The following is a 23,834-nucleotide window of genomic DNA, read 5'->3' as shown; positions in this document are numbered from 1 at the left end:
TATCGGGTATTTTGTTATTTGGGGCATTACCACCTCAAATTTGGTTATTTGGGGCCAAAACCCGATTTATAAATTTAGCCAAACATCTCTTTTGTATGTTGTAAAATATAAAATAGTTTACACAAGCTCACCCAATATTTTATCTTTCAAAAATAATTTATTAAATTTTTCAGAAATAAGCTATTTTTTCGGTATCATACATGATCATATGTTCTGTAGACTGAGCACATAGTAGCCAGTGTACTGAATTCTCATGCACACAATCCCACCCTACTCTGATTGCCAAACAGGGTTAAAGTAGTAGAACAGGATTCTTACAATTGTTTAACTAAATATTTAAAATCATTTTAGTTGATCGAATATATATTTCCAAATTCCAAACCGACTTTTTGGTAACTAAATTTACTGAATCAAATATAAACAAACAGCAAGAACTGGAAGCTATAGAATTAATATTCAGAATCATTCATCCACCGCAGTATGGTAATTGGTAATTAAGCAAACACATGAGGTAACAATAGAAGCCTAGTTACATCAGAACACAGCATTAATAACAGTATCAAAAGAAACACAGCATTAATAACAGTACCAAAAGAACTAAGTAACAAATCAACTACATTCACAAACTCATCCTAGTGCATAATGTCCTACCACCTGGTCCTTGAATCTTGATCTTGGAACTCCACAAATTTTCGAAAACAAACATCGATCTTAAATCCCCCCGTGCATGTTCTTGTGTGTAGAATCTTCTCAACCGCAAACAAAGTTTATAAGCTGCTTTCATTTTGTCGTTTCAAGAATGGATATGTGCAGAATATATGGTTTATCTAAATGTAGGCCAAGAATCTTGAATCTTGAATCTCGAAAATCAAACTTGTGGAGCAGGGTTCCCAGCGCCTGCATTGTTAGCAGCCCGGGGCGATCTGAACAGCGAAGTGAGCCGGCTAACTCTTGCTTCAAGCAGGTTGGCGAAATGAGGGACCTGACGGAGCTCATGGGTGTGGAGCCTAAGGTGGATACTCAACTGAGTAACTGACCCACGGTGATTTGATCGGCCACGAATCGGTTCACCTCATTGGACAATACCATATACGAGTACGACTGAAAGGGGAAGCGTTGGCGATGAAGTTCCAGGAGTTGAATGCACACGCACGCCTTGGCGATTTTGATGAGGGCAGAGAGTCGTTCTACGGGGGAGTTGTGAGGTTCGTATTGGTCTAGCACGAGACGGTTGTAGACTTGGAATAAGTCGTGGTGGCGGTCATCGAAGGTTTCGCGGATCATCTGCCTTCGTTGAAGACGAGGGAGATTGGGGTGGTTGTTGAAGTGGAGTGCCATTTCGCGAACTGCGTCGAGCCTTCTTGGGTCGTTGAAGAGTCTTTCTTCCACGAGGCGATTGACATACGAGATCACGTCCCTCCTGAAATCTTCCAAGTTAAAATCTTCCATTTTACGTACCCGAAGATCGATCAATGCTCAAGAATGTGTGTGTATTTGTCGTATAAAACGAGACTAAGAGAGAGATAAAGATATATATAGAGCGGGGAGAGTGGGAGAGAGAGAGAGCAGAGAGAGATGGAGAGAGAGAGAGAGCGCGGGGAGAGAGTGGAAGAGGGAGAGAGAGAGAGAGAGAGAGAGGGAGAGCGCGAAGATATGAAATTACAAGAACCCAAGAACCCAACGCTATGCAGAGTATGTGTTATGAAGCGGTGTAGAAACAGAGAAAGAAGAGACCGAGAGGAGGAGAGTGGAGATATGAGATGCCAAAACTAATAACAGCCCATAATATATAGAGGAGTCAAATTATATATCCACGCGTGTGTGTATTGTGACATCCAACTGAAACAGTTTCTTCGTAACGACTAACGGGTACCAGAAGGCGGTAATATGAATATTTTATATTGATGAGGCTCTGATCACTCGAAAATGAACTATCACGTGGATTTAATTTGTATTTTTTTTTTTTTTTTTGACAAATGCAAGAAGATTTCATTAACTTGAATATAATACAGCCGGGACAAATCCCCAACTGCCGATACAACCAGGTGGTAAAACAAATAACATACTAAAAACAATTAGATGATTTGTTTCCTGATCGTTTAACACATAGAATTTAAAAATTCTTGAAACTAAAAACGAAATCAAAGACATCCCAAATGATCCAAACTGCACCAACATCTCTGGAAATAGTACCATCGCAATTGACCGTATCACGTAAAACCCATTGTTAGCCCAATGTTCAAAAACAACAATCGTATGAATTGAGATTGGAGAAACGGCACCACAGCTATCTACATGCCGGACACCAGCTATAGACATGCCGAAGGCACCCCAGCTATCTACATGCCGGATACCAGCTATAGACATGCCGAAAGTGTAACCCCGTGAAGAATGAACAATCTTTGATTGTGAAAGGTGAGCTCTTGCAATAATCACCACCGTCTCAGAATCAATACAGTCTTTGCAGATCACCAAAAATATCAATAAACTCGTTTTCAATAGATCCAACACCAAATGAACCCAATCACAACCAGACAAAAACATAACAAAACACTCCAAAAGGAGAGACAAGACACACACTCCAAGAGGAGAGACACACAAACACCCAAAAGATTGGGTTTTATTGAAAGGAAATTAACGAGAATAAAGAAAAAATGAAGGGGTTGGGGCTTTCCACCGGAGAAAACCAGTGGAAGCCCCTTGATTTACTTGAAAATGCACAAACCCTAGATGAGAGGAGGAGAGGAGGGAGGCCACTGATGTTAGATGATAAAGGTCAGATGGATTTAATTTGTATTTTAATTATATCAATAATAACTTATAAATTAATATACTGCAGTGTGACTTTTGATCTTATAACCTAGGTAAAATATCAAAAAGCTGGCGTAAAACATCTTAGAATTTAAGGAAAAAGTAATTTTGAAGTTGTTGGGCTCAACTGAAAAGTAATAACTTTATATGTATAACAAATAAGTATCTAATAAAAATGGTAGTATGTGATTTTAAATTATTTAACGATAGTTAACTTTTATACAAAATTTGTATATTGATTGGAAAGGAGGGAGTATCATTTAACACCGATGCGATTAGCCTCTTGAAATAGCCGATCATCACGGTTTTCATTATAAAGAGTAACAAGATAACCAAACCGCTAGAGTTAATACATATACACTCCGTTTTGCATCAGTTTATTTTCAATTATAATATATTTATCAATATTTAGTTTTTACATACATGTAAAAAACAATAAAAAAAAAAAAATCTCCCTAAATCCAAACTTGAATAGGATTTTGGGTTCCAACCTGATTTGCACCAATTTCTTCTCTAACGCTTTCAACCTTGCAGTCCGTGTAAGTGATGGTTCTTGATTTCTTCATTCGTTTCTTTCAACCGTGTCAAACATCACCGATAATCGAGGAATGTTTAGATAAGTCCCTGATAAGAAAGCCACGAGCTAATGTATTATATTTATATTATATCACACACCATTTTATATATTGTGCACTAAGCCGGGGTCTCACGGAGACAGCCTCTCTACTTAAAGATAGAGACATGGTTTGCGTACATTTACCCTGCTCTAATCCCGAGTTCGTTTGATTTAAAAATAAAATAAGAGTAATTGACACTTTGCACCCCACAAGTTTAAGCGCTTTTACGATTTAGTCCCAAACAAAATTTCTTGTCAATACGCACCCTAATGTTTAAAAAGCGATTCAATATGCACCATTTTGACCATTTTCCGTCAAATTGACTAAAAAAAATAACGACTGTAGGGATAAAATAATAATTTTATATGGAAAAGCAGTAGAAGGAAGTCAACAAAATTACAATTTTACCCCTGCGGCATTTAATTTTAGCAGTCAACTTGAGGAAAAATGGTCAAAATGGTGCACATTGAAGCGTTTTTAAACATTAGAGTGCATATTGACAAAAAATTTCCTTTAAGACCAAATCGAAAAGCTCTTAAACAGGGTGCAAAGTGTAAATTACTCGTAAAATAAAATCGTTAGCATTAGTTAATCATTAAAATGCATCTAATAAGCTTTCTAATATTCCATTCTATCTATAAACTAGTTCAGAAACCGCGTGTTGCGGCGGCCTATAAAAATTATATTAATGATTTAAAATTAGTATTTGTAAGATAACATAATTGTGTGGCAGTCTATAAAAATTATATTAATGATTTAAAATTGATATGTGTAGAATAAAATAAATTTTATACTATAAACATCTCGATGCAATACAATTATTAATATATAAATTACAAAATCGGACTATAATTCATGAGTGAAAAAATGAAAATAAATTTTTACATATAATTAACGATTTGAGGCATGACGAATCTTAATTTTAGTTGTGTGTTTTTTTTAAAGTAAGCATGTTTTTCACTGACATTGTCATTAATTTTCAAACACTACTTTTTAGACATATACACCATGCCCTACATGTAAAAAGCATACGGCTTTTTAACAGAACTGATGATTGATGACATCTAGCCATATACATTGATTGATCAATAAAATAGACAGTAAACTTGTAAAAACATAAGTGCGTAAAAGTCAAAAAGATATTGAGATGAAAATCCGAAACCATCCCTAGTTTTAATAGGGATAAACATTATGTTCTAGTTATACGAACATTAATCATGTCGGGACGTATGAAATCCAATCCATGCAGGTGTATATTAGTGACTTCTTCCTCCAAATTCTTTGGATTGATTATCCATAAAAACATCAATTTAAATTAATAAGATAACAGTCTACTCCCACATCCGAAAAACTCTTACTATTGTCAATGAATCATCTCTATCGCCATTCAAAACATCGTATAACTCATTATTGTATTAGATGGAGAAGATAAATAGGCAAAAAAAAATTGTTATAAAACATATTCGCCCCCTCATTATATGTGTGGAACGATAGCTTCACAGGATAAAACGGGTTACGATGTCGTTGCATAAGAATCACACCACATTGAGATAGAGAGAGAAGGTTGTGTTTAGATGATCCAAAACCCTACAACTTATAGGGGTATTTATAAGTGCAGAGAGACTTGCGTGCTAATCTTTTCCAAAATTAAATAATCTGAAACAGAATCAAATTAAAAAACTTACAAACTACTATATTCTATAAATAATCTGACAGAGAGACTTGAGTGCTAATCTTATACATAATTAAATAATCTGAAGCAGATCAGATTATAAAATTGCAAGTTACTATATTCCATAAATAATCTGAAATAGAATCAGATTAATTTATGCCAGGATATATACCATATCAATTAATCTGCAACAGAAAAAGATAGTTTTTATTTTTGATATTTTTCATACAAAAATTCCAGAAAATTAGAAAAATAGAACGGAGCTATCTGAGAGGCGACACCTACACGCCCCTCGCTTCTCCTTTATATAAGTATATTGATGATTTATTATATAAGCACATACTCCCTCCGTCCCTCCCATTTCTTCACACTTTCCTTTTTGGGATGTCCCATCCAATTATTTACATTTCAAAACTTCCCCAAAATAGTTAATGGGTCCCACCACTTCTTCACTTTTCTTTTCTTTTCACACTACTTTTACTCCACTATCTTCTTTTTATACATTAAAAATCAATGGGTCCCACCACTTCACCTATTTTTCTTTCTCTTTTCCACTACTTTATACATATTTCTTAACCTCCGTGCCCAACCCAAACGATAAGAAATGGGAGGGACGGAGGGAGTATATAATTAACTAAGAGGTCGTTTGGTTGACAGGATTTTATGCAGCTATTCAAAATACCTGGGAAGTGATGACCTACCTTGTTGTTTGGTTTACCAAATACACGTGAAATACAATTCATCAGGAAGTTCTAATACCTAAATTATACAGGAAGTAACTTACCCACTCCCCCCTGGTAAGTCACATTTCCTGCATCCACTTATATTTAATTTATATGTAATATACAAGTAAAAATACATATCCTATATTAAAATAATAAAGTAATATATTTAATAATTATAATTAGTTAAATTTTAATTATTATATTTATTATTATGTCCTAATATATTATTATGCTTACACACAATAATAATAATAATAATAATAATAATAATAATTTATTATTATATTTATTATTATTATTATTATTATTTATTATATCCTGATAAATTATTATGTTTATGCATAATAATAATAATAATTAGTTAACTAGATTTAATTTATTATTATTATTATGTTTAACTGAGAATATTATTGTTGAATTATACTTCTTCGCCCTATAAAAATATAGAATATGTTTTTTTAGTTTAACAAAAAAATGTTGAGAAAATTAAAATGTGTTAATAATATTTTTGTCAGAATTTTATAAATATAATCTAATGTAGAGTGAGGAATAAGTTTAAATAATTAGTTTGTTTAATATTTTTATATACAAATTTTTATATAAAATATGTCGTAGACCAATATTATAATAAAAAGGAGGAATATAGAGAATTTTGTAATAAACAAAAGGATATAATAATTATTTAAAATGTGTTAAATAATAAATTTATGATTTAGTTAAAAAAATATGATGGAGGAAGTACAAAATGCCCTTTCTGTCAACCAAACAAGTTTGCTGGACTTCCCATATAGTTTCACTGGAGGGGAAGTATAACTTTCTTAGGTAACTTACTTCCCCCGTTCAACCAAACAAGCACTAAATAACTTGAAAAACATTCCTCAGATCCAAATTCCAAACTCAAAGTCCTATTCTATTCTCAATCGAATACATAAATGAACAATTATAAATAGCACTGCCTAAACATATTCCTCCTAACTCTTCCCCTCTTTGGTTCCACAGCTCTGAACACACACAAACACACACTACACTTAAAAATGGCTAACGACGATTTCTCCGGCGCGTCACTCCCATCCCCAGGCACAGACGCATCCAGACGGCGCGTGGTATACTTCTACGAACCCACAATCGGCGACTACTACTACGGCCAAGGCCACCCAATGAAACCCCACCGTATTCGCATGACCCACAATCTCATCGTTCACTACAATCTCCACCACAGGATGGAGATCATCAATCCTTTTCCGGCGGGCCCCGCTGACATCGGGAAGTTCCATTCGGCCGATTACGTGGACTTTTTAGAGTCAGTGACGCCGGAGTCATTACATGATCATGAGCATGCTAGACACTTGAAGAAGTTTAATGTGGGGGAAGATTGTCCCGTGTTTGATGGGATGTTTAGTTTTTGTCAGGCGAGTGCTGGTGGGTCGATTGGAGCTGCGGTCAAGTTGAATTTGCGGGATGCGGATATTGCGATTAATTGGGCTGGGGGGCTTCATCATGCGAAAAAGTCGGAGGCTTCTGGGTTTTGCTATGTTAATGATATTGTTCTGGGAATTCTTGAGCTGCTTAAGATACATAAGGTAATCTCTCTCTCTCTCTCTCTCCCCTCTCTATCTCTCTCTCTCTCCAGGGTTTGATTTAAGTTGGGATTTTTAGGGTTTTTGAGTTCGGAGTTTTGGATATATTTTTAAATATTAGATTCATGGTTGACAAAACGGGTCATCGATTAGGGATCTGTCAGCAGGTAATCGGGAGCAATAATTGGATACATTTTAATATGTAATAATCAATATGCTAACCTTATTTATTATAATACATGTCATTTGAGAACAATTCATAGGGATTGATTGGACTTTTAACGATCAAATTGGCGATTAACTTTTTAGGGATGACTTGGGGATTTTTCGAACACGGTTAATATTGTTTTATTTGATATCTTAATGATATTGATCTTGGTATTTTGAGCTTATCAATGTGTATCGGGTAATTTGTGTGTATGTGTGCATGGTGCTCTTGTGTTTGTGTGCTTCAATCCTGCTTATCTGTCGGTTAAAGGTTTTATTACGAGGGTTTTGAGTTTGAGCTTTTGAAGTCTTGGTAGTGTGTGGCAAGTTAAATTGCTGATTATATGTGAATTAAAATAAGAAAATAAAAATAAAAATTGGGGTAGGAGTATTTGATGTGGTCTAGTCTGTTTATTTGTTGCTCTGATTTTTCTTAGGGTTTTACTTTCTAGGGATTTTGAAATTGTAAACTTGGCTTAATGTTCATACAGTTTTCATTATATAGTGAAGAAGTATGAGCCATTTGGAACATCGGATTTGAACCTGATCAGTAGAAATGGGAATGACTAATGAGACTGCGCAACGATGTATTAATATTTCATTTCCATTTCCATTAGCCGGCTTCAAATGCCATGATCCAAATTCCCCCTAAATGAGATGGAAGTTGTGTGTCTGCATGCTCCCCTGTCTCCTTCCCTTCTGAACTGACAAGGATGAGCGGAATACCATTAAATAGTTTGCTAATATTGTTTTTCTTGTGAATATATATACTTTACTATTGATAATGCATCATGGAATCATGATTAGATTCTGCTCCTTGCTAGTCAAAAAACAAAGAACAGTTTTTTTACAAAACGCCTGTTTGCATCTTCTAATTTATCTTTAGATGTTCAATTGCCATGAAAGTTTGCTCCAACTTATTTTCTAAAGAGCATCTTGTAAGATTCTAGCATGCATGCCTTCCAATCTGTCAATCATATTCATGCCATTGGTAATAGCTTGATCTATTTGTTCTGTAACTGTATATATGATTACTACTGTCTGACACACTTGGTTCTTTTGCGCAGCGTGTGTTGTATATAGATATTGACATTCACCATGGAGATGGTGTAGAAGAGGCATTTTATACAACAGATAGAGTAATGACTGTGTCTTTCCATAAATATGGGGATTTCTTTCCTGGAACCGGGCACATTAAAGACGTTGGCCATGGTCAGGGCAAGAATTATTCCCTTAATGTGCCACTGAATGATGGCATTGATGATGACAGTTTTCGGGAACTATTTCGACCAGTAATTCGTAAAGTCATGGATGCTTACCAACCGGAAGCAGTTGTTCTGCAATGTGGAGCTGATTCATTGGCTGGTGACAGGTTGGGATGCTTCAACTTGTCCGTAAAAGGTCATGCTGATTGTCTACGATTCCTCAGATCTTTTAATGTTCCTCTAATGGTTCTGGGTGGGGGTGGGTATACAATGCGGAATGTGGCCCGATGCTGGTGCTACGAGGTTCTCTCTCTCTCTCTCCGTCTCTCTCCCCCTTACACACACACTCACACACCCACAAAATTGCTTTTGAATCTTAGCCATTGAACCCATGTGTTCTTTCAGACAGCAGTTGCAGTTGGGGTGGAACCTGACAATAAATTGCCTTTCAATGAATACTTCGAGTACTTTGGCCCAGATTACACACTTCATGTGCGACCGACTCCTGTTGAGAACCACAACTCACCCGCTGATCTGGAGAAAATCAGGTATTTATAGATGCCGTATTTATTGATGTTTATTTAATTTGAGTTTGTACTAGTAATTGTACTTCTAGAATGTGTCGTTTGGTATAATGTGTTATTATTATTATTCAATACTCTCTACAGCTAAACAACAGGCGTAATAGTATTGTTTATAGACTGAATCTTTAAAAATTAGAATTAGTGCTTCGTGGAATAATTGTTCTTGGAGCACTGTTTTTCCTGTTATTTCACTTTTGATTTTGATGCAGTATTCCCCCTCTTCAAGTGTTTATTATATGTATACAGTTTCTTCTCCAGTTCTTCCTTCTCCACGTGCTTGTCCACCAAGGATAGGATTTCATGATGTCAGTTTAATCATTTTGTATTACATTGCCACTGCAGGAATCTTCTCCTTGAACAGATTTCTAGATTAACTCACACGCCCAGTGTACAGTTTCAGACAGCACCACCGGTCACCAGAGTTCCAGAACAGGTTAGTAGCACATGTTTGTGCTTAAACGTTTTACTTCAATTTTAGAGCAACACTTGCACTGTCTTTAGGTTTAGATATTTTAAATTCTACTTAACTTTTTGTTTTTAACTTTGTATAGCCGGAACAGGGGATGGATATTAGACCTAAACCCCGTATATGGACCGGGGCCAGCGAGGACTGTGAATCTGATGCTGAAGCTTGAATGCTGATCCAAGTTTAGGTCATATGTTGACGCGAGGTGCGCCGTTTACTTTTATATTGTTTATTGTTTTAGCTGTTCCTGTTGCAAGCATAAGCTCCAGATATTGTGAGGTGATTTTGTATGTGCGTTAATGTTCTATAAATGCTATGTGGTATAGCAACCTTGGTTAGGCGTCTTTATTAATAGAAGACTAGTCATATGACATGGGGGATACATTAAGACATTAAAAATTAAATTAAATTTGCATAATAATATGTATAATTATAATTTAATATTTTCTACCCCAGTGTTAATAACATAATTATGATAATAAGTCTCGACTTGTGTATTGTTATATAAGTTCAACTTGTTACTTGTTAGAATCATAAATAATAAAAGTATATATTATAAACCTTCTAAAAAAAGGAAATAGAAGACCTAACTTGCCTATGCAGATTGCCTATCAAAAAAACATCTGTATTTCAATTAGTGGCCTTAATCGGAAATTAGAATAATGCTGTGGATAAACGGAGTTCATAGAATTTCACAGTTTAGATGTTGTTACTCATCATGCCTGAAAAGAATATTAAAATTGAGCGTATTTAAATTTATTCCCTCAATTGGTGCAATTCTAACAAATAAACTATGTAAATTTATTATTGATTTCTACCAATGCAAAAGGAAACTGGACATCAATTTGCGAACTTATATGAAATGGAATCAAGCAACTCTTTCGTGAAATTGACTTTTCTTTTCGACACATGTCTATGTGATTCACAATGTTGTGGAACACTTCTGTCCATATTCAGTGTTCTTTTGTAATTTTCATGTTTTTTCTTTTTTGGATTTAGGGATGTTGCAGCTGCATGTGAGGAAATGCTATATAACGCGCATCCACATTGCTAAATCTTTAAATCTGAATCGCATCCTGCAAAGAAATTTTAAATCACAAGATATTAATATTTGCAGCAGCCGTGTCATCAGTTATACTTGTGATGTTCTTAATCCTTCTGTAGAATTTCGTTAAGAGGTGGAAATTTCACTTGCACATGCCATGTAAAAATCTTTTGTAGCCAGCAAGGGTTAGACAACTAATATTTAGAACATAGGCATCTTAACTTGCAAGGTTACTGAGATCTATGGAGTTCTATCTCCTGGAAGTTCTATTCATTAGTGCAATATACAAAGAGTTGTAGGTTCAATTGTAGTAGGCCAATTATTTGCACACAATTACTCTTATTCTTCCAATTTAAAAAATGCTGGGATTTGATATCATGCAATTACTGGTAAGTGGTAACTCATATTATAAGCTAATTTATCATGACAGATCTTCTGCATGGTCAGTTATTAAACTTATCACTGAAGTCATTTAATATTATCAAGTTGGTCACACTTTTTTATGAGGTCTTAATAGGTTAGCTAAAATGAATTAATGACTAAAATGAATTATTACTACTAGATTTAATAAAATAAATTAATGATTTAATAATATGCAAGCACTCACTCTATCACACGCACCAAGCCATCACAATCCACCTTCACTATCTTCCATTCTCCACTAGCTAAAAGTAGAACCAATTATGCATTCAACATCATCATCGCTTTTTGTTTTTTCTCTAAAGGAACAAGTACAATGTGCAAATCCCACAACCCCATGAATTTACCATGTTTACCACCACTTGTTTAATCCTGTCCAAGATCCCCTTTTCTGTATGACATGATAATGTTATAATATTGGCTTTAATCTCTGCGTTACATTGGAAATATGCTATTCCACCTAAGCATGTCCCTCGCATTCTATTTTTCATTTTAAAACCATTTCATGATTCCATTCCATAGACTAACCAAAAAATTACTCCACAATTCAACGAATCTCGCTATGACATTTTGTGTTCAATTCATCACAAAAATTTATCATCTAACCGAACACATTTCAAACCTCTAACATGTATTAAACCGAAATGAAATAAACACGAATTTAAAAGAAAAACATGTAATTGTGATATTCATACCTCTAGCACGTATAAACCGAACCGGAAAATACTCAAACCGAAACTGAATAACTCGATCCGAAATTCGAAACTTGAAGGAAAACATGTAATTGTATTCATGTCCGCAGTCGAATGGGAAATCAGTGGTTTAAACAGCTGCAATCAACTAGTTTCCAAAAAGGCCACCTTTTTATTACAAGAAGATTTGTTTAGATGTCCGTGATATTAAGGTACCCCATTAGAGTTAACACTCACACGGCACCTTCCAACAAACTCATCTCACAAACCAATGTACATAGTTTAAATTTGGTACTGTTACTTTCTTTTTTTATTTCCCATATTTTATATATTTCCATATAAAATGAGTACGTATTTTGTTTGTTTCTTTAGATTATGCAGGTTTATTTACTCTCATCACTGAAATTTGTAGTAGGGTAGCAGGTTCTCAGTGAACGCTTGTAAATTTGTGTGTCCATGTTATTACAATTTACACTCGTGTGTGTCTCATTATTTGCCTCGGCATTCTACATGGCTCACTAAACGATTTTCCAGGGAAAAGCAATATAAACCCAGGTCAGGTTTTTGGATTTTATGTAATGGGTTTCTGTTAGATTTTGATTTTATGCAATCAGTGTTTGTCACTTTATGTAGTGTGTGTAAAGATGGCATGGAGAGAGGAGAGAAAAATAGACATGGGCTTGCAGTGATATAATTTGAACAATTGTACTTTTTTGAATTGGTGATGAAATTTGTGTTTTTGTTTGCATATGTTTTTTGCAGATTATCTTTCCACTAGGGTGTTTATGTGTTTGCCACAATATATGTAATCAAGTACACAGATGTTGAAATGCTCTCATGAGATTGGATCTTTCTTGCTTCAACAATATTATATCTGTATATATGCTGAACCAGCTTACCAATATCAATCACTTCATTGACATCAAGATTGATATCTGTAATGGGTATCAGTCTTTTGCTTGATACAATAGCTGATATATCATCCAAGAATAGAAAATATTCGGCGAAGATCAGCCCTTTGGAGACTCTTGAAAGATTGCCTCTATTGGAACTATCATCAATCTGCATCAACTTGACACTGGTCCTAGTGTTACTTTTCATTGTGTCAGCGAGACAGATAGTTGTGTGCCTTGGTCGAATTCGAGTTGATAAAGAGGTTTCTAATGGGAATCCAGTCCCAATTAGACGCAGTCCTGATGCTGATATTCAGAAAATAGTAATTGGTAGATGGTATAAAGCTGCGGCCTTTTGTTGCTTCTATGTTTTGTTTCTGCAAGTATTGGTATTAGGTTTTGACAGCATTGGTTTGATAAGGGAGTCCACAAGAGGGAAGAGTATAAGTTGGACTCTGGTGCTCTCACCGGCAGCTCACAGTTTAGCTTGGTTTTTGCTGAGCTTTTCAACACTTCACTGTAAATTCAGTTTCTCTGAGAAATTTCCATTGTTGTTAAGGGTTTGGTGGGGATCATCCTTTGTCATATGTCTCTTTACATTGTATGTTGATGGGAACAAATTCTTGAAGGAACGCTCAGAACATTTGAATTCTCATGCCATAACGAATTTTGCGTTAACCCCTGCTCTTGCTTTCTTAAGTTTTGTTGCAGCCAGGGGTGACACCGGTATTCAAGTATATAGAAACTGTGATCTTGAAGAGCCATTGCTGGTTGAAGAAGAAGAAGCAGGGTGCCTTAAGGTTACGCCTTATAGTGAAGCTGGTATATTTAGTTTGGCCACATTGTCCTGGTTAAATCCGGTTCTTTCTTTGGGTGCAAAAAGACCACTTGAACTAAAAGACATTCCACTTCTTGCCCCAAAGGACCGTACTAAGACAAATTATAAAGGTTTAAATTCCAACTGGGAGAAGCTAAAGGCTGAAAATCCTACAGGGCAGCCTTCTTTAGCTTGGGCTATCCTCAAAACGTTCTGGAAAGAGGCTGCATGTAATGCAATTTTTGCAGGGTTAAACACCTTAGTTTCATATGTCGGTCCATACTTGGTTAGTTACTTTGTGGATTACTTGGGAGGGATAGAGACTTTCCCTCATGAGGGGTATATTCTCGCAGGAATTTTTTTTGCAGCTAAGTTGGTGGAGACCGTCACTACACGACAGTGGTATATCGGGGTAGACATTTTAGGGATGCATGTCAGGTCAGCTCTCACAGCAATGGTTTACAGAAAAGGGCTCAGGCTCTCGAGTGCAGCGAAGCAAGGTCATTCCAGTGGAGAGATTGTTAACTACATGGCAGTGGATGTTCAAAGAGTTGGGGACTATTCCTGGTATTTACATGACATATGGATGCTTCCTATGCAGATTATACTTGCGCTTGCTATTCTCTACAAAAATGTTGGGATTGCTACCATTGCAACATTGATTGCCACCATAATTTCCATTGTTGCCACTATCCCATTGGCAAGGTTTCAGGAAACTTACCAAGACAATTTAATGTCTGCTAAAGATGAAAGAATGAGAAAGACTTCTGAATGTCTTAGAAACATGAGGATCCTCAAGCTACAAGCTTGGGAGGATAGGTACCGCCTGAAGCTTGAAGAGATGCGGTCTGTGGAATTCAAATGGTTGCGTAAGGCTCTATACTCGCAGGCATTTATTACGTTTATCTTTTGGAGCTCTCCTATATTTGTTTCAGCTGTCACTTTTGGAACTGCAATATTGTTAGGGGACGAACTTACAGCAGGTGCTGTTCTTTCTGCTCTGGCTACCTTCAGGATTCTACAGGAGCCTTTAAGGAATTTCCCAGACTTGGTTTCAATGATGGCTCAAACAAAAGTTTCCCTTGATCGAATCACTGGATTCCTACAGGATGAGGAGTTGCAGGATGATGCCATCACATGCTTACCACGAGGAACTACGGATGTGGCAATAGAGATAAAAGATGGTGATTTCTGCTGGGATGTTTTTTCTTCAAGCCTAACATTGTCAGGCATACAAATGAAGGTGGAAAAGGGGATGTGTGTGGCTGTGTGTGGCATGGTTGGCTCGGGGAAATCAAGTTTTCTTTCTTGCATTCTTGGTGAGATTCCCAAAATTTCTGGTGAAGTAAGTCAAATATCTGTAATGTGGTTTTATCATTTTTGAGTCTGATTTGCTGTCTTGTTGCTTCTGTGTGATTTTTGGTGCTGTTTGTATTCATAATCCAAATTTTATGTGTTTTTCTCTTTCAGGTTAGAGTTTGCGGATCTTCTGCTTATGTCTCACAGTCAGCTTGGATACAATCTGGAAATATAGAAGAAAATATTCTATTTGGTAGCCCAATGGACAAGGCAAGATATAAGAGTGTTATATATGCTTGTTCGCTGAAAAAAGATTTGGAGCTTCTTTCTCATGGAGATCAGACAATTATCGGTGACAGAGGCATAAATTTGAGTGGTGGCCAGAAGCAACGTGTGCAGCTTGCCAGGGCACTATATCAAGATGCGGACATCTATTTGCTTGATGATCCCTTCAGTGCTGTTGACGCACACACAGGTTCAGAATTATTTAAGGTTAGAGTTCCTGTTCCTTATCTGCAGTCAGTTTTTCAGTTCAACAAAATAGGTTGCTAACTGTTTGAATTGGACTTGCAGGAATACATCATGACAGCATTAGCAACCAAGACTGTAGTTTACGTAACCCATCAAGTTGAATTTCTGCCAGCAGCTGATCTGATACTGGTACATTATTTTGTTTCCGCTATATTCTGTATATAGCCTTAAATGTTATGACCAACACTGCGTATAACATAACCTAATTCTTTTATGATTGATGAATGCCTTGTCCTTCATGACATTGATTTGTTGTGTTGACCACTGGTATGTAATATCAGAATTGGACACAGAACGGTGGGAAGAAACCATACAAATTTTAGGTAAGATAAACTTTGTGAACTTTTTTTCAAAATTATAAAATGACTTTTAAAATTCTAAAAATACTATATCATCACAAAACTGTAAAAGTTAGGAAATAGACATGTTGGAGAGAGTGTAAACCCTAAAAAGTGAATTTGAACATAGACATGTTAAAGGAGAATCTTAGCTTCTTGAATACAGTGTCGACCATCTTCTATACACAATAAAAACTTATGAAATATGAAGTGTAGAAGGAGAGTAATAGTTTGCAGGATAGTTAACCACAAAAAAAGTATGTGAAAGGAAAACAAAAATGCACATATTATTACAATTATTTCAGGCTTATTGACATCGTTTTGGTTCCTGGAATTACTTTTATTTAATTTATTTCACTTGAATTTATTGTAGCAGTGCACTGGTTGCTACTCCTAACATTTTTATCTAGATAAGTATTGATTGTCATGCCTAATGTAGTCACCATTGGCATCAATCCTATAATGCAGGTAATTAAGGAAGGCCGTGTCATTCAAGCTGGCAAATATGATGAACTACTTCAAGCAGGGACTGATTTCGATGCCCTGGTTTCAGCTCATCACGAAGCTATAGATGCCATGGATATTCCCAATCAATCCTGTGAAGATTTCGATGATGATCATCCACTTGAAGGTTCTATCCTCTTAAGTAAGAAGTGTGAATCAATAGGAGGTAATTTGGAGAGTTTGGGAAAGGAAGTTCAAGAGGTTGGGTCGACCTCGGGTCTAAAACCGATCAAAGAGAAAAAGAAAGTGAAACGGTCAAGGAAAAAGCAGCTTGTTCAGGAAGAGGAAAGAGAAAGAGGGAAAATCAGCATGACGGTGTACTTGTCATATATGGCTGCGGCATATAAGGGCTTACTGATTCCTCTTATTATCCTGGCCCAGACATTATTCCAGCTTCTTCAGATAGCTAGTAATTGGTGGATGGCTTGGGCTAATCCCCAAACCAAAGGGGACCAACCAAAAACTAGTAACATGGTGCTTATTGTTGTTTATATGGCCCTTGCTTTTGGGAGTTCTTGGTTTATATTTGTCAGGGCCGTACTAGTGGCTACATTTGGTCTTGCAGCTGCACAAAAATTGTTCCTACAAATGCTCAGAAATGTGTTCCGAGCACCAATGTCTTTCTTTGACTCAACTCCATCTGGTCGAATTTTGAATCGCGTGCGTATTACTTGCTTCCTTTTCATCTGTTTAAGTTACCATACCTGGTACCAAACTACTTGAGATTTTTTCTTAAAAGCTTGAAGCTCAGTTTTACACTTCTTGTTAACATACTCAACAGTGGTTCGGTAATCCAGTTACCATAGTTGTGTCATAATCAAGCCTGTTTCTTTGTGCTTTCTTTATACTTCTTATTGTCAGCTCACTCTCCCGCTTCTCGATTAATTAAATTTTCCTTTTTCTTTAGTAATTTGGTTCTACTCTTTGTTTTTTAATTATCAGGTATCAGTTGATCAAAGTGTAGTGGACCTTGATATTCCGTTTAGACTAGGCAGCTTTGCATCAACAACAATTCAACTTATTGGTATTGTTGGTGTCATGACTCAAGTTACTTGGCAAATTCTGCTTCTTGTTATTCCAATGGCGATTGCTTGTTTGTGGATGCAGGTAAAATTTTAGTCTTTGTGAAGTTTATTCCATCAGTTCACTTAATGTCTGTCGCCACATATATGCATATATAATAAAATGTTCTAATGCAATTTCGAGAATCCATTATTTTACGCTAATGCATTTGCGGTATTTTTTATATAATTGTTTTCCGAAATGGGGTAGTAGTTAAAACAAGAAACTATGTTCAAGCCGAATTTATTCATGCCATCGACATTGTTCTGTTGGATGTATTGTAAAACATTAATAAGGATAATGAAAATAATATAGGTAGAGGCGTTTTTTTTACCATCATATGCTTTCAGCTGTAATAAGCAAATTAACTATATAGGCCCAAATTCCAAAATTATCTTTCTTTTACTTCAAAAATTTTCAGGATATTCACTTGCCGCAGTAATCCAAATTATTTAGGGGTTGCTTATATAAGGAATATAGACCCAGCTAGTCTGTTAATTTATCCTCCACTATTTTGGTGATCTGGTCTACTTTATAAAAACAGAGGTCTGCCCTTTACAAGTTCCTTTTATCTTGCGTATTTTGCATCTCACTATCTAATATTAAATCATAACTTGTCTGGAACCATTTAAATTTAATGTATATTGTATGTGTGCAGAAATACTATATGGCTTCTTCAAGAGAACTGGTCCGCATTGTCAGCATCCAAAAATCGCCAGTAATCCACCTATTTTCCGAGTCAATTGCTGGAGCAGCAACAATAAGAGGGTTTGGGCAAGAAAAGCGATTTATAAAGAGGAACTTATATCTTCTTGATTGTTTTGCCCGTCCATTTTTCTACAGCCTATCAGCTATTGAGTGGCTTTGCCTACGTATGGAGCTTTTGTCAACGTTTGTGTTTGCATTCTGTATGGTTATACTAGTGACTATTCCACATGGGAGTATCGATCCAAGTATGTTCTCCATTTCAGATGAATTTTTTGCTATCCAAGTTTCAAAGAAATCCTACCTGTTTAACTTGACCAGTCATGAAATATATATAACTTATATAAGCTGTTACCAGTTGAAATATTTAGATACAAAAGCTAATTAATTGCATGTATACTTGATGATAGTTCTGAATTCTAATGATAGGTGTTTGCTATGCAGGTATGGCAGGCCTGGCTGTGACATATGGGCTCAATCTGAATGCACGCTTATCTCGGTGGATCCTTAGTTTTTGTAAACTTGAAAATAAAATTATTTCTATTGAAAGGATTCATCAGTATTGTCACATCCCTAGTGAGGCTCCACTAGTTATCGAGGATAATCAGCCCCCAACCTTGTGGCCGCAAGAAGGAACAATCGAATTGATAGACTTAAAGGTATCTTTTTTTACTGAGTACATACATAATTAAAGTGAAAGATGTATGCACTTTAAGCTTGATTAATGTTATTGCAAAATCAGTTCTTTCTAGAGTTCAGAGTCCTTTGGTGCTTTTTTAATGTCTGAGGTTTCTTTGTTTATTCTCTACCCGAAAGACATCTGTTCCTGTTTTGAGATATAGTTCTAAGGTAGTTTTGTAATATTTGAACCACCATATTAATTCTCTACCTGGAAGACAACTTTCCTGTCTTGAGATAGTTAAAACAATGATACCTCTAATCACTCCGGGGACAAGAATTTTATGAACGTGAAGAGGTTTCCTTGGCTCTTGTTGAATTTTATTTAAATGAGAAGCATTGTAAGTATCATTCTTATTCTGCCAGAGTAAAAGGAGTTACTGGAACTGTTGAACAAGCACAAACCAACTACAGTGACGCAGTAACAAATTTTCACTTTTTGGTGACATTACGAATTCTGTGAACGGATAAATAGTCACCTATTTAATTAAGTCACCAATATATTTAGAGGTTTTCCACAGTGGTCTTTGGCTGAAGGTTGGGAAGCGGGGGGGGGGGGGGGGGGGGGGATAGAGAGCTGGCATGTGAAGAGGATAATTAGTTGGGCTTAAATTGGTGGATGTAACCGCAATGTGGTTGAAAGCCTCCTTTGGCAATTGAGTTAGAAGTAATCTAGCGGATTCTGTAATTTCAGGGTTTGCAGCTTGATTCTTCCTATGTTTGTCTTGGGTAAGGGAGATAAGCATTCCATGGAAGATGATTCAGAAATTCACGTCCAGTGGAAGATTTCTTTTACTCTTTCTTGGAATCGTAGGGAGTTCTCGAACTTTTGGAATGGGGGTTATGTGCCAGAAGAATCTGGGAATTGGCACATGTGTTGGTTATATTTTGACTTGTTAGCAGAGCTTTTGCGACGATCTTCTGGTGTAGTTGTATAACTGTATACAATGGGTGATATTATAGCAAAAGTTTTTACAATTATAGCAGGTTAGAATTCATAGATAGGGTGGTATGAGACCGTATGCATTAGGTGGGCCTTATGCTTCGAAAGGAAAAGTTAGTTGTGATCATATAAGAGTTGTGCACTTGTACTTCTGAGCTTACTGTACTTATGGCAAAGAAGCATTCACAGGTTATGTTATGCCATTTTTTGATTTCAGAGTTAATTTTGGTGCTTCTTTTGAGGTTTGGTGGTGGCTGCCCATAGAGTTTTCTCTGTTACTGCAGGTCCCGCTGGGTGAGTTCTTCCGGAATCTGGACTCACCTGCACTTTAGTATACTTTGCTTACACTTGGATGCCTGCCTTTTAAATAAAGTTAATATCATTTTTCAATTTTGTGAATACATGTTTATTGATTTCTTAAAGTCATCGTATTTGATATAGATACAGTACCCAGCGATGCATGATTTTATCATTATTTATGTATATAAAAATTTGAAGGATAAATTAAGAAAAAAAGGTAAGAAAGATGAATTAAGGTGCAAGGGAGAGAAATAGTAAAATGTCATAGATATGAGAGGAAAGACTATGCTAATAGTGTTTGGCAAATTGAGGAGAGCTTAAATGATATTTTAATCTAAATTTTGTTTGGTTATAATTGCTTCAATATAATATTTTATATAATATATATTTAATTTAAAAAATTATATATCAGCTAGATATTGAATATTTTATCTATCAAATATACATTTTATTACATCTTTTGAAATATTGATATATTTGAAAAATGAATTAAGAAAAAGTAAGTAAGATAAATGCAGAGTAGCAAGAGAGAGACTTGGTGAAATGTCATAAACAGGGAAAGAGAATATTATAAGAGATATTGGAATGTGGAATGTGATGTCAGCAATTGAAGAAAAACTGCTATGCAGCAGAAATGATGCGAGCTGGTCTTTGTTTTAGTTATATATGTATATAAATTATAACGGAATCATCTAAGAACTCTATTTGTCAGGGTTTTAATATTAAATTTCGCTCAGACAACAGCTTATCTTTGGGATTGGGGTTGAGCTAGAAACTCTATATGGATAAATGTATCTAGTCACTGCAGAATAGTCAGTCAACATGATAATAAGCAAGAGGGCAAGAGGGTATTTGGGTAAGCTAGTTATATTTTGACAAGGCTACTACAAAGTATTGAAGTAGGCTATTTGTTTTCTGCTCATTGTTCATGTTTTGTTGAACAACTATTCTTACCCTGATGTCACCACGCTTAATGCTTCTCTGCTTGTATGGTTCCACTATGCCCTAAAAGAGGAGGGAAGGTATAATAATGATTCTTTGAGACGACATAAGTAGTGTACAATTAAAACAAAATAACAATTGCAAGTCTTGTAGCAGTTCATTTAAGTTAATAATTTTAAAGAAAGTTAAAAGTTGATTGCAATGACTTTGATATTATAACTGAGATATTCTTTTTATTATTCTCTTCATATTTTAAATTTATTCCAAGGTATAAAGTTCATTCAGTGTCAGTATATCACAAAGACCTAGCTATATGAATTATGATTCTCAATTTTTTTTCAGAAATCTTGCACTCTTACATATGTATGTTTTTTTTTGTTGAAGTGTGTTTATAGTTAAAGATTTTCTACAAATGTATTAAGAAAGTTTATTATCAGATGATATATAAGTATGTCATGTTCATGTAGGTTCGTTACAAAGAGAATCTTCCTGTGGTGCTTCATGGTGTGAGTTGCAAATTTCCTGGTGGGATGAAGATTGGAATTGTTGGACGTACTGGAAGTGGTAAATCAACATTGATTCAGGCACTATTTCGCATGATTGTACCAGAAGCGGGCAGTATTGTGATAGACAATATCAATATATCAACAATAGGTCTTCATGATCTTCGTAGTCGACTGAGCATAATACCTCAAGATCCAACCCTGTTTGAAGGGACCATTAGGGCGAACCTTGATCCTCTAGGCGAGCATTCAGATCCAGAAATTTGGCAGGTACCCACATATGTATATATATGTTGTTTGTTATATTTAGCTTTATTCTGTGTATTTATCTGAGCATCACTCACATCCATGAGGTCAGGAAAAATTATTACTAACCAAAAAGAATCATTTCCAGCATAAACATGGGTATTTTGAAAATTTGTAACCTATTTTGTATATTAGTGGTATAATTTTAGATTGTTTACTGTTGCATGAGTAATTATTTGTTACAGTGTCCCCTATAAAGTCTTTGATTTTGATTAGGCACTTGATAAGTCCCAGCTTGGAGAGATAGTTCGACACAAGGAGCAAAAGCTTGACTCGCCAGGTAACCCATCTGCATATATATGTCTTTCTAAGTTTTCCTTAAAGGTCAGACCTTTTCATGTTGCATTTCAGACTTCATGACTTTGTTCAGCTAACTTGTCTTTTAATTTAACATAAAATGCAGTTTTAGAAAATGGAGATAACTGGAGCGTAGGACAGCGCCAGCTTGTTTCTCTTGGCCGAGCCTTACTCAAGCAGGCAAGAATTCTGGTTCTTGATGAAGCAACTGCATCCGTTGATTCAGCTACAGATAATCTCATCCAGAAGATTATTAGGACTGAATTTAAGGACTGTACAGTGTGTACAATTGCTCACCGTATCCCAACTGTTATCGATAGTGATTTGGTTCTGGTTCTCAGTGATGGTACACATTGTTTTTCCGTCATTCTCCCTTCTCTCTTGTAGCTATTAAACTCTATTCAACACAAGCTTACTGAAAATTGTGCAAAAATTTCCTCGTGGCCATGTTGTTAAAGTTGAAAGTCACTTGTCACAAATTTCTCCACAAGATATAGTGGCTGGCTAACCACCTTTTTCATTGCATATACCTTGCAGGCCGAGTTGCAGAGTTTGACGTTCCAGCTCGATTGTTAGAGGACAAGTATTCCATGTTTTTTAAATTAGTTTCTGAATATTCGACAAGATCTAGCGGAATCCCTGAATTTTGATTTAGACAGTGTGCAACCTAAATCCAAAGCATCAAGAGCAGACTCCAAGTGAGGTATGGGAAGGAAAGTACAGCTTCTGCATGCTGCTTCATCTGGTTTACTGAAAATCTAGGAAAAGGCATATTGCAACGTCAAAAACCTTACAAGAGGAATGTAGTTTCATCAGTCTGACATGACACGGAGATATAACACAGTCGGGCATTTCTGCTGCATATGTAACATAAATAAGTAGGAGGTTGATATGGGGTTGGTAACAAATACAGAAAAGTAGACGAGGGACACTACAATCTGTATTGTAACTCTCCAAATCATGTCTTTGTACTAATAGTATGCAGTATGGTAAATTTTGTAACGAGCCTAGGCATTTTAGATGTTTATCTCATGTCTTTCTTTTAGTGAACTTATTTCCTCTATCTGTAAGCAAAGAATCAGCTTACAGATTATATAACTTTTGTTCCGAACCCCAATTTAAAGTTTTACATATTAGTCACTTAAGTCTTGTACTTTTCTTTGAAGTTTCATGAAATGTAAATTGTTAAGTTTGTCAACTTTTTCTCAGTGTGTTGAGCTTATATCTGAGTGCTTTATTAAACCTAGAGGGAAAAGTAGTACTTTATACAACACCATGGGATCTCTTCATGCTCACTGGTCTTATTTCCAGAAAGGCCTTCTTTTTCAAAAACTCCTACTTTCAGATGATCAAGAAAACTTCATTCAGGGCTTTCTCGACAGGCTTAAGGATTTCCTTAGTTATTCTTGCTCTTTTTTTCCACTCGCAGGTCGTCTTGATATCAAAATAAATTCTTAAAAATAAATTATAAAACTATACTTTGTAGTAGCATTAGAGTGCGTGCTGCCTTCCGGTGACTTCTGGTAAACTATACTTTGTAGTAGCATTAAAGTGCGTGCTGCCTTCCGGTGACTTCTGGTTCTCAGTACCAGTATGTATTATCTTATATCATCTCCCTTCCCTCTGGTAGCTATAAGTATTCAACATTTGTTTACCGAAACTTTCAAAATTTTTGTCTGGTGGCTGTGTTTTTAG

The 23,834-nt window shown here is 35.8% G+C and overlaps 2 protein-coding genes across 3 annotated transcripts; both read left to right on the top strand.

The window, feature by feature from the left end:
• The first annotated feature begins 6,652 nt into the window (after positions 1 to 6,652).
• LOC108222875 (histone deacetylase 6) lies at positions 6,653 to 12,923 on the top strand. Of its 2 annotated transcripts, none has more exons than XM_017396834.2 (6): positions 6,653 to 7,405; positions 8,677 to 9,117; positions 9,220 to 9,362; positions 9,741 to 9,831; positions 9,950 to 10,069; positions 12,784 to 12,923. In XM_017396834.2, exons 1-5 carry the CDS (start codon positions 6,860 to 6,862, stop codon positions 10,031 to 10,033), a joined length of 1,305 nt encoding a protein of 434 aa, XP_017252323.1. In that variant the 5' UTR covers positions 6,653 to 6,859; the 3' UTR covers positions 10,034 to 10,069; positions 12,784 to 12,923. The 2 variants fall into 2 exon arrangements, with proteins under 2 accessions (XP_017252323.1, XP_017252322.1); XM_017396833.2 differs by lacking the exon at positions 12,784 to 12,923 and adding an exon at positions 10,864 to 11,214 and having other exon boundaries at positions 6,654 to 7,405.
• A 36-nt stretch (positions 12,924 to 12,959) lies between these two features.
• Positions 12,960 to 23,279, top strand: LOC108222874 (ABC transporter C family member 5). Its single transcript, XM_017396832.2, has 11 exons — positions 12,960 to 15,076; positions 15,202 to 15,522; positions 15,604 to 15,690; positions 16,368 to 17,063; positions 17,346 to 17,510; positions 18,124 to 18,418; positions 18,615 to 18,829; positions 21,501 to 21,806; positions 22,059 to 22,122; positions 22,246 to 22,485; positions 22,677 to 23,279. The coding sequence occupies exons 1-11, from the start codon at positions 12,962 to 12,964 to the stop codon at positions 22,787 to 22,789; spliced, it is 4,617 nt and encodes a 1,538-aa protein (XP_017252321.1). The 5' UTR covers positions 12,960 to 12,961; the 3' UTR covers positions 22,790 to 23,279.
• Positions 23,280 to 23,834: the final 555 nt, after the last annotated feature.

Source organism: Daucus carota, chromosome 5 (genome assembly GCF_001625215.2).
Source record: "Daucus carota subsp. sativus chromosome 5, DH1 v3.0, whole genome shotgun sequence".
In the NCBI taxonomy this organism is placed as follows: domain Eukaryota; kingdom Viridiplantae; phylum Streptophyta; class Magnoliopsida; order Apiales; family Apiaceae; genus Daucus; species Daucus carota.
Note: the sequence above shows the minus strand (reverse complement) of the source record. Positions and strands in the feature narration are given on the sequence as shown.